The 11,605-nt window shown below is 39.8% G+C and overlaps 1 protein-coding gene across 1 annotated transcript in view; it reads left to right on the top strand.

Moving 5' to 3' along the window:
* TNRC6B (trinucleotide repeat containing 6B) overlaps positions 1-11,605 on the top strand; it is a 132,041-nt gene that overhangs the window by 6,453 nt on the left and 113,983 nt on the right. Inside the window, exon 3 of the mRNA XM_018565764.1 lies at positions 6,358-6,454. Coding sequence (XP_018421266.1) covers positions 6,420-6,454 — 35 coding nt within the window. The 5' untranslated portion in view covers positions 6,358-6,419. The remainder of the gene's footprint in view (positions 1-6,357; positions 6,455-11,605) is intronic.

Here is an 11,605-nt window from a genome sequence, read left to right as displayed (position 1 = left end):
TTTTTTTTTTTTTTATTTTTTTGTGGTCTGTATCCCACACTTCCAGTCCCATAGACACAGCTGGCCATACACTGCTCAAATTTCTGAGTTGGATGCAATTTGAGCAGTAGGTGGCCCTGTCAGCACCACTCTGTTGAACAAAAGTCGATTATTCAAGGAGCTGAGCCAAAAATTGACAGCCAAACAGTGACTGTAGTTCTCGTATTCTGACAGCTGTGCGCTATGACGGAACACAATAACCCGGCAGGGAAGGTTTCCCTCATCCACGCTGTTTAGGGGGCATTTAGCATGGATGGGGGCGTTGACTTGGAGTGTATAGTCAGCTTAACACAGTTGTCACAGGAACAGGCATCCCCATTGAAAGATATACCATCCATTTCCGTTTAGGTGACAGCTAGGGCTGAAGCTAACAATTATTTTCAAAATCGAATAGTTATCCGATGTATTAAGTTCAATTGATCGGATAAAAAAAATGGCTCCAGTGATGGACTACTAGTTTGTATTGAGATTGTAGTCCCTCACAGGAGCAAGCTTGGAGCGGTGGAAGTAAAAAAAAAAAAAAAAGTGTGTTGTGCAATATAGTGAAATGGAAAGTGTAAAATTATACAGCAATTAGTGCAGAAGGTCACAGACTATAGAGGACTACAAATCCCAGCAATAATACATTATACAGCACAATACAGAATACCACCAGCTATAGAGGAATACAACAAATCCTAGCAATAGTACATTATCATAGTTACATAGTATTTGAGGCTGAATAAAGACATTAGTCCATCAAGTCCAACCTATTAGGATCTCATTCTAGGAGTACCCGTACCCCTGTATATTACGGTCCCTTAAGAAATCGTCCAAAAGTTTCTTGAACAATTCCACATTATTTGCTGAAATCACCGCCTGTGGCAGTGAGTTCCAGACCCTAACTGATCTTACTGTGAAGAACCCCCTTCGCCCCTTGTGCTGGAATTTTTTTTCCACCAATTTTAGGTGATGGCCTCTAGTTTTTGTAACGGAGTTAATTTTAAACAGTTTATCGCTAATGTTGCTACCACCATTAAACATTTTGTACATGGAAATCATATCCCCCCTTAATCTCCTCACCTCTAATGTGAACATGTTTAAATTTAGTAGCCTCGTCTCGTAGCTCTGGTCCTCCATACCCCTAATTAGTTTGGTTGCCCTTCGCTGGACTTTTTCCAACTCAAGGACATCTTTTCTTAGTACTGGTGACCAGAACTGGACCGCGTACTCCAGATGAGGTCGAACCAATGATCTATAAAGTGGCAAAATTATAGACTTGTCCCTGCAATACATCCCCTTTTTAATACAGGACAAGACCCTGCTAGCTTTGTTTACAGCAGCCTGGCACTGCAAACTACCTTTCAGTTTGTGGTCTACAATGACCCCCAAATCCTTCTCCATTTCTGACTTCCCCAGCGGCATACCCATAATTGTATAACCCATTTGTTTATTTTTAATTCCAAAGTGCATCACTTTGCATTTATCGACATTAAACCTCATCTGCCACATTAATGCCCACTCGCTGGCGGTATTCTGCATTGCCCTGTATAATGTATTCTTACTGGTATTTGTTGTATTCCTCTATAGCTGGTGGTATTCTGCATTGCGCTGTATAATGATTATACAGCGCAATGCAGAATACCACCAGCTATAGAGGAATACAAATCCCAGCAATACATTGTACACTGTATGTATATTGTATTGCTGTGATTTGCTGTATTCCTCTATAGCTGGTGGTATTCCGCATTGCACGCAGAATACCACCAGCTATAGAGGAATACACCAAATCACAGCAATACAATATACATACAGTGTACAATGTATTGCTGGGATTTGTATTCCTCTATAGCTGATGGTACATATACAGCGCAATGTACCATCCGCTATAGAGAATAGAACAGTTCCCACTATCCCAGCAATACATAAAAAAAAACAATTGCCGTGTGTGAGGGGGAGCAGGCACTCTAACGTTTAGATGTGGGATCGTAGGCCTGTCAGGTGCCGTTCCCCCTCGATCGTTGGCGGGCAGCGGCGTGTCAGGGAACTCAGGGCGCGGAGGAGAAGAGGCGTGTCGTGTGTGGAGCCGCAAGCAGGGTAAACTAATCGATCGCCGACTAATTGATGATGGAAGAATATTGACAACGTTTTTCCATAGTCGATTTTAATCGATACATTGATTCGTTGTTGCAGCTCTGGTGACAACTGTAACATTTTGGGTTTATCATCATTTTCTGTATGGGGGGCAATGTTTGTCAAGACAAATGAAAAGAGAAATGGACAAAACCTGATAACAGTTTTCAAGTGTCAACCTTGATTCAGAACAAAAGAAAAAAGTTTTGTTTGGATACATTTAAAAGTATTTTCTTATTGTACAAACCTTCGAAAAATGTGTAGCTCATATTCTTTCTGGTTTGCTTTGCAGCTTAAAAAAGATGGCATTTGTTTGGTCATGATTAGATACTAATGCATTTCTATGTTTGCAGTAGAGGTGCACCGAAATGGAGATTTCAAAACCGAAATAAATAAAAAAAATTGTCAGACCGAAACCAAAAATGTTTTTTTATTTAATTTTTTAAAAACATTTTTATTCCTTTTTTAAAAAAAAAAAATATTTTTATTTTTTACTTTACATTTAGGGCCTTCGGGGAAATATTAGGGATCTAAACAGACCCCTATTATTTCCCTTTTTAAAATGGAAAAAGAGATTGAGCACAGAGAGTCCTCAGAAACACAGAGTCCTCAATCTCTTTTTCTGTATCCCCTGTTATCAATGAACAGGAATCCTCTGAGTGTTCCTGTTCATTGATAACTTGAGAACATTGTGTTTACTATAACCACAACTATGAATGAACAGGAGGTGATGTAGATCACTTCCCCTTCATTCATAATTGAGGCTATAGTCAACATGCTATATCCTCAAATATCTACAAAAACTCAGCAGTCACTGATGAAGACGGGGCTCTGTCTTTTATCTTATGTGCAGGAGGGTGTATTATTCTGCATTAGTATGTGTGTGTGCGTGTTTATCCTGCAGCAGGAATCTCTAATCTGATCTGCCTTACATCCACACTGCAGGTGTAAATGTATATGGCTGTATGCAGAAGAGTGACTGACACACTTGCATACCAGGAATTGTTCTGCCATTGTTCAGGAGGAATCTCAGACAAAATGAACAGTTTCTAGGTACTACTTATGCACAGATAACACATCTAGATGTTCCCTAAAAACATAGAAAATCTTCATTTGTTGAGTTCATTTCCAATTTTACAGCCAAGGAGTCTTTTATTATAAAATAATTTGGTAACGTTGTACTTTAGAACCTTTTACCTCTATTTCCAGCAGCAGAGGTTTTAGTATACAATTTGTGTTAATGGCTCTATACTACACAATCAAAAATGTCTTGAAAACTAAGTTGCTGATGTTTGAATAGTGTGTGAAGACAAAATGTATTACCTAGTCCACTTCTTGTTAATGTTTATCCTGTCCAGGTTTAGAAATTGTTTAAGGATTCTGTTTAGCTGACATGGGGAGACAAATATTTTTCCTTTAGTACACTTCTCATAGCCCAGTCCATGAGAGATTAAACTGCTATACAGTTTGCTTCACATGACAATGGCTGTATGGGACACTAGGCCCTCCTTCAACCTGAACCTAAATCTGGATGGCACTGAAGGCACATCCAGATGTCCGCATATGTGATTGGTTAATGTCCTAAGCGGCCCAGGACCCTGTAATTCTGGGTCAAGCTGTGCTACCTACTTCCTTTTTTAACACCTTGGCCCCAGTTTTAAAACGAATGGACTCAAGAGTGAAAAGGAGGTACAGGGAGAAAAGTATTTTCCACAGTACAAACATAGCCGCTGTATTCAAATGTTTGTATTATAGATAAAAACCCCAGACGACTCTGGACTTTGACTCTGTATCCCTAGTATGATCTTGTTGTTGCTGCTTCATGATCCTGCCAGACGCTGTAGATTTTCTAAAATGTTAAAGCGGACCTTGCACTCAAATATCCAATTCTACCAATGCATTCCCCCTATGTATGATGATTAATAATAACATAGACATGTCAGGTGTAAAATCGTGTGATTTCTAAATACTTACACTTGCAGAGCATTCACTTCCTGCTTTGAAAGGGCAAAATGACTTCAGTTTGCCAAAGCAATGCATACTGGGATTACCTTGTCATCAGCAGAGCATTGCTGGGAAATCTCATCTGTAATCTCACGAGATCATAGGGAAAGGCATTTTCCTCCCCTGTGATTTTGTGCATGGTCACATGCCCTAGTCACATGTCCCAGGAAGTAATAGGAGAGCTAGTAATCTCCCCTTAGTTAACATGGCCACTGTCTGAAGATTGGGAAAGAAAAGAGAAATAAGGTATGCAAAGAATACAAAGCCTGCAATTATCTAGAAGTATCTGTTTGTAGATTGTCATTACTAAACATTAGTAAAGGTGTGTTTGTTTTATTTTAAATATATTAGTAAAGGTCCACTTTAAAATGATGGGGAAATCAGCCAGATGTGTCCTATCCTAGTGGAATATTTTTTATTAGATACCTGTATTTTTGTGGCACTGACATATAATGCAGATGTTTAGAGAATCATTTTGGTGTTGGAATCAGTCACTGCATCAAGGTAGTTTTCAGGCTAATGTTCCTACAGTTTCACAAGCACCTATATGTACACTCTTTAAAAAATGTATTTTTCAATTAGTTAATTGCTTCAATATTGGGCGTTGTGTCCCATTCTTTGGCCCATCTTTTATAAACAAGACTGCATAGTTTGGCTAACAATTACTTGTTCATGTATCCAAATTATTTTTTTTATTACCCCAGGATGATCCAATTTTTTGCAAATGAAGTAATATGCTGGTATTGAGGTGGTTAAAACATGAAACATGGTAATGGTGCACTAGATACAGTACATCATTACAGGTCATAGATGAAGGGGTTAATGTTTAGGTCACTTACAGTGAGAGGAAGGAGATGAGGGTGTTAATGTGCAGGATAAGGGAGGTGAAAGTGTTAATATACAGGCACTATAGAGACAGGATGGAGTGTTTACATTTGTGTTCCCTGTGATTGGCCGTCACAGTGTTCAAAATGTACAGAGGCACTCTGATTGGATCTGTGCATTTTGAAATGTTTTCTTTTTCAGTCATTCTGTTGTAGATTTGCTGGTGTGTTTGGGATCATTTGCATGATCCAATTTGGCCTTGCTTTAGCTGTCGGACAGATGGCCTCACATTTGGCTCTAGAATACTTTGGTTTACAGTGCTAGGCAGGTGGTATGAAGTGTTCTGATATGACGTGTTTTGTTTTTTGCCAAACATGGCGCTGTGCAATATGGCCAAACATCTCCACTTTGGTCTTGTCTGTCCAAAGGACATTGTTCCCGAAGCCTTGTGGTTTGTTCAGATGCAACTTTGCAAACCTAAGCTGTGCTGCCATGTTCTTTTTAGAGAGAAGAGGTTTTCTCCTGGCAACCCTTCCCAAGAAAAACATACTTGTTCAGTCTTTTTCTCATTGTACTGTCATGAACTTTAACATGCTAACTGAGGCCTGTGGAGTCAGAGATGTAACTCGTGGGTGTTTTGCAATATTGCACAGCAGTGTAAGTCTGACTTGGGGTGAATTTGCTGGGACGCCCACTCCTTGGTAGATTGGCAACTGTCATGACAGTTTTCCACTTTTGAATAATCTTCCTCCCTGTAGAATAATGGACTTTACATTGTTTGGAAATGGCCTTATAACCTTTCTTAGATTGATGGGAAGCAACAATTGCTTCTCTAAGATCATTGCTGATGTCTTGCCTCCTTGGCATTAACACACACCTGAATGCTCCAGACCAGCAAACTACTAAAACTTTGGCTTTTATAGAGGTGGTCACTCTTGCTGATGATCAGTTAATCAAGGGCATCAGCGCTGACTGCTACTTAGTCTCTTAATTCCTATAGAAGCATTAAGGGTGTACTTAGTATTTCACACATAACTTCTCCAACTTCTTCTTTTGGCTTTATATTTGTAAAATAAATAATGACACGGTGTAATATGTCATGGGTTGTTGTTCAAAGGAGGTCGTGTATACCTACTTTTAAGACCTGCTAAGGACCTGTTGATTTTTATTATGTACTGATACTTAAAACCATGCAATTCAAAGAGGATGTACTTTCTTTTTCCTTGCCTGTATACTAAGAATGTTAATTTTTGCCTCTGACAGAATGAATTTCCACAGACATTCGCAGTGGGAATGGCTGTGTGTGTGTGTTCTTTTTAAAATTCTGCATTAACTTTTCTTTATAACCTATTTTTTTTCTCCTGTTTTTATCTTTAGACAATAGCTGTGTGTGATTCTGCACCATTTTGCACACAGGTTTTTCTTTCCCATGCAGACGAATGAGGGAGAAACACTTGAAGAAAGCTGTCCCAAGGTTAGTGTGCAGGACTATCTTTGTTACATTCAGAGCTTGAAAGGCCTTTAGTTGCTGGATGGCTGAATGTCTGGTACACTGAACCTCGAATCCTGGTTGTTATGCAAAATACCCAAGAATCGGTGCCCTACTCATGGCAGCAAAGTACTTATTTCCCTACATTTGGTTATTGATGTCCAGACCAAGTTCATCAGTGTCAGCTTGTGCTGATTTTTAACAGTAACTCTATGGCTAATTTTTATACATTTTTTTTTAATTTTTTTTTTTTTATATTTTTTTATTTTTTTTTGATGGTCGAATTTTTATTTTTCCATAAAAAAAAATAAAAAAAAATTCAATGTATTGTTTTAAATATATGGCACTGTTGATGAACACTGCAGTCTGAAGATGGCAGTGTTCCATCTGCATGCTAAGGCCTCATTCACGCAGCTTAGTCGGCCCGTACAGATTCGTGCGACGTGCACTGACGTATTGGGCCGCTCTCGGGAAGGACAGGTGCTGCGTGTGATTGTACAGAGCAGCCTGCTCTTCCCTATAGGAGGACGCGGCCGCACGCCGCTATATGCTCACCCGAGTTGCACATCTGTGTGGGTGTCCGTACTTGTACACGGACAGGATGGATCCTGCCTAAGCTGTGTGAATGAGGCCTAAACGTTTTCAGTATTCTCATGTATTAATGTGTATTGACTTTTCTCTGTAAGATCTGTGCCAAGGATATGTAAATAATGGTACTCCCCTTTTGATAGATTCCAAACGACACTTTGCCAGCCTCCAAACGACACTTTGCACAGCTGCTGGCTCTCATTCATGGCTTACACTGACAGTGCCGATTTATGTTATCACTATGTAAGCTCTATGTATACAGGCTGGAGCATCATGCTGGGGAATGTCAATGGACAGACTGGGAATGGGAAAATCAGAAATGTTATTTTGATCAGTGCACAGAGAAATTGCTGCTTGTCACCTGATATATAGAGAGAAAAAGAGTGGTAATCGATAAAGAACCTCTGAGTGTAGCAAAAGCTATTTATAGCTAATTTATACTTGTAATGCAACATTGAGATGCTGCAGTTCCTATTTTGTGATGCTATCTGACTAAAGGTGCCCATACACCTTACAATTATCTGCAGATTTTCTGTGGTCAGATGGAAAAAGTGTAACAGATTGGCCCAAGTTGAATGTTACATTATCCATCCACACAGTTAAGTGTAGATGGAGGTATCTGTTGCACCTTTTCCATCTGACCACAGAAAAGCTGCAGATAATTGTAAGGCGTATGGCCAGCTTTAGGATCATGTTCAATATGTAACATTCATTTTGGGACACTATAGGCAGCACACTCAGGCAAGAAAAGCATGCACAGCTGTGTGCATGCATTTCTTGCCTGAGTGTGCTTTTCCACTGCTGGCCTTACTTTTATTAGCATTCATTTATAATCCTATAGTGCTTTTTAAATTGGTGTTTGGGCAGATAGTAGGCAAGGCTGGCATTTTGGGTGTGCTCAGTAGAATACTTGGGCTAGTTGTTTAGACAGGAGCTAAATAACCTACCAGCTTGTTTTTGAGGTGTGGTACCAGGAGGAAACCCACACAAGCACAGTGAGAGCGTGCAAACTCAAAGCAGCTCATGTCTGTCAAGGAGTCAAACCAATGACCCCCATGCTGCAAGGCAGAAGGGTTAACCACTAAGCCACTGTGCTGCCCATAGTGGTTGGGAAAATTCAAAGTGCTTAAATCACTTTTCAGTTTTCATAAGTGATCACTTTTTTAATGTTCAAAATAAATTGCTATTCTGAATTGAACATTTGGTGATAAAACATGGATGATGCAGTGGCTGCGGTTGTGATATAACAAGGAGTTCCAGGTAAATAAAAAAACCTCTACCTCATAGCGGTTCCTAAATGGCATATATTCTGAAATGGCTAATCCAGACATCCTTTTTTCAGACATTCAGAAAAAAAAATAGATTTTGGAAACCGCACAATTCCAATAATTTACCTCAGATTCTTAATATCACATGCCTGCTGTGCTGCCGCTTTTTGTAGAAATGATAGCTTCATTCATGTTGGATACTAGTCACAGTGCTCTTCTTCTGGCACTGTGACTGATAGTTCGGCTATAGTTCAGTGCAGGATAGTGTAATTATCTCCCCTCATCCTTTTCCAAAAAAGCCTTGTTTCTTGATCGTACATCACAGGACACTGAGCTATGTAGCTATTGGACACTGACAAATCAATCAGAACTTTAAGACATCCCTGTATAAATCCTCCCACTGCAGCTGGCCTCAGTGGTTTGCTAGTGTCTTTAGGTGATGGACGCCTTTTCTGCTCTGAGAGAAGTACATTCTTTTCTGAATTTTCTACTGAGTTTTCTCTAATGCTGTTAACAGACACTGTGGAACTTAACAGCAGCTATCTGGATCAGTTTTCTCCTCTGGAGAGCCTTGGTGGACTGTACTTAACCCCACTGGAATGAAAATAATTCTTGGGATACTGGTATACTGTGTGGGCACTCTCTTAGCACTTTGTGCAGTGTGTGTAGTTGCTGCACGGTGCTTCACAGGTCTAATGCTGTAGTTCATTGCAGTGGAGCGCTGTCCTTGAGGACCCTCTTCGGGGTGTATGCCTAATAGGAGGGCGAAGTCTGGATGGGGCAAGTCCCTTGAAGTGACCACGCTTCTGAGTGTGGTAACTTGGGGCTTGTCCCTTTTTGGGTACCCAGTTCTGCCCCATCCCCATGTGGGTCAAATTTTGGGGTTCCAGTGGCAAGGGGTACGCTGTCCCATACGCTGCTACCACATATGTAGCCCACATTTTAATCCTCTAGTTAGAACAATTAAAGTGTAAGTCCACTTACTCACTAAATGTGAGAAAATGAAATTACCCCCACAAATTTAATCCCTCTCCCCACCCCTGCTGGTCATACGTTTGCCTTGAACTGCCATCCCAATGAACCCCCATCCCGCAGCTGCCAGTGTATGTTCTGTACACCATACCGCGCACTGCAGTCCTACTCTGATCATTTAGAATAACACTCGCAGAGGGCGACCACTCATTGGTCAGCCCATTCATCAGGCCACGTTGACCAATGAAAAGCACTTCTTGGCAAAAAATCTAATTCCTGCTCTCTTTCTGGGCACTAAGATTGACTCCACAGTACAAAGGATGTTTTTGCCCTCCCAAAAACACTACAGACTGCTGTGGACTTATTGCTGTTTACTCCTGTATTGACTTTCACAGCAATAAAAAGGTAATTTGACCTCGGCAATAGCAACAGTGCAGTGGGTGGAAAGTCAGTCAAGACACCTATAAAATTTTCTTTTAACGAATCGGAATGGTTTTAGAAAACGCTGGTAAATCAGATTTCACTACCTTTTAAATGGTCAACCTAAGTCTGATATAGTGGACAAACTCATTCAACATAAATTATATATATATTAAATTCTTGATCTCAGCACCAATGGAGCCTTAGCAGTCCTCTAGCCTTGACAGGTTATTCCACTCTTAGGGGCTGTTCCTCACCAGGATCAGGGATTCCGGTCATACATGCAAAAATGAATACCACACAGAGCGTCATCTCTAAGTGCAATACTATTTGTTAAAGAAAATATGTAATAAAAGCAACCAATCTACTCACAAAGGTATGATGTACAGCGCTTGAAACAGACTGGATATCTGCTGATGGCACCAGAATAGTTCCTAAGGCAGACTCACTCCCTGATAATCGTGCAGCAGCCTCCAATCACTCCTTTCACAGAGCTGGCTGCTGCATGCTAGGGCCTGCACGTGGCACGCAACTTCTTCAGAGCCAAAATTCATTTTCATAGTGGACAAACTATTCAAACTTGTGTCAGGGACGAGTGTGTCTCCTAAGCAACCCAGCAATGATTACAACAGACATAAGCTCTTGGGGTAGGGGGCTATTTTAGACCAATTAGTCCAATTAGTCAGTCAACGGAAATGGAGCAAAGAGTAGGCATCAAAATCCTCCAATGTGCTGTCCTAGAAGATGATTGGAGGAAAAAAAAGATGTTGGGTACCTGGTAACTTTTTATTTCCAGGAATCTTCTAGGACCACACAGGGTATTTCCACACTTAATGTTTATTTATAATTCCTATCTTTTGATTGCATGCCTTCAGTTCTGATTTTATTATTGAGGCTGACTGGTATCTAGCGCTTTTATTTAAATGTGAGGCTTGTGTTTTCTGGCATAGGTGCGCAGAGCCAATCTCTCTCTCGCATTGCTGTCCTGGATGATTCCTGGAAATTAATTTACCAGGTAACTGTTTTTTTAGCAGCCCACTTTTCATGCATGACCCCATTAGTCCACAATCCTTGTGCCCAGTTCATTTAGCTTAAAAAAAATGTGAATTGGTGCATTCAGCTAGAATGCTGTAAACGGTAAGGTAAATAAGCTTAAATAGGAATAAATCATTTTATTCCTTTAAAGAACTCATTCAAGAGTTCCAGCAGCATGGATTGCGGGCTCAATCCTCTCTGCAGAACAACATGTGACTGTCTTTTGTATATTGTAATTAGCAGCCTTCCTCGGGATCATTGAGTATTTCCCAGCTTGAAATGCGCTCAAGCATGGAATCTTGTTTGGCTGACATGATATTTTTTCAGTAACTTAAAATGAAACTATAGTGTTGGGTCAGTTTTATTTTGCTTGTTTTTTTTTGTAGGTTTTTAAACTGTGTATATTTATAAATGTGCAATATTTGTGTTACAAATAAACATTTCATTTACGACAAAGGATTCCTCGAGTATTATAGGTTAGCTAGGACAGCATTGCAGTGGGTGGCTTGCCTTGTGGCTTTGTAATGTTCTAAATTGTGTTGTAAGTGTCAAAACATAACCTACTTACTGGATACTCGCAGAACGTTAAAACAAATGCATCTCTAACTTTCCTTTATACAAAGAAATGTTCTTTGTTTATCTTTGTCTGATTCTGTGTGATGTTCTATGAATTCTATGGTTGCTACAGTTCATTAATACAGTTAGATTCTGTGATTTCTATGAATTTTATAGTTGTTACAGTTCATTACTACAGTTTAAAATATAGACAGAGGAATTTATAAATCATTTTTATTAAATTATCTTATTCAAATTATTTTGTTGGAATGTAGATAATGTGTACTACCAATATGGA

This window comes from Nanorana parkeri, unplaced genomic scaffold (assembly GCF_000935625.1).
Source record: "Nanorana parkeri isolate BGI_ZX_2015 unplaced genomic scaffold, ASM93562v1 scaffold885, whole genome shotgun sequence".
Lineage (NCBI taxonomy): Eukaryota > Metazoa > Chordata > Amphibia > Anura > Dicroglossidae > Nanorana > Nanorana parkeri.
This window is presented reverse-complemented; position numbering and strand designations above follow the sequence as displayed.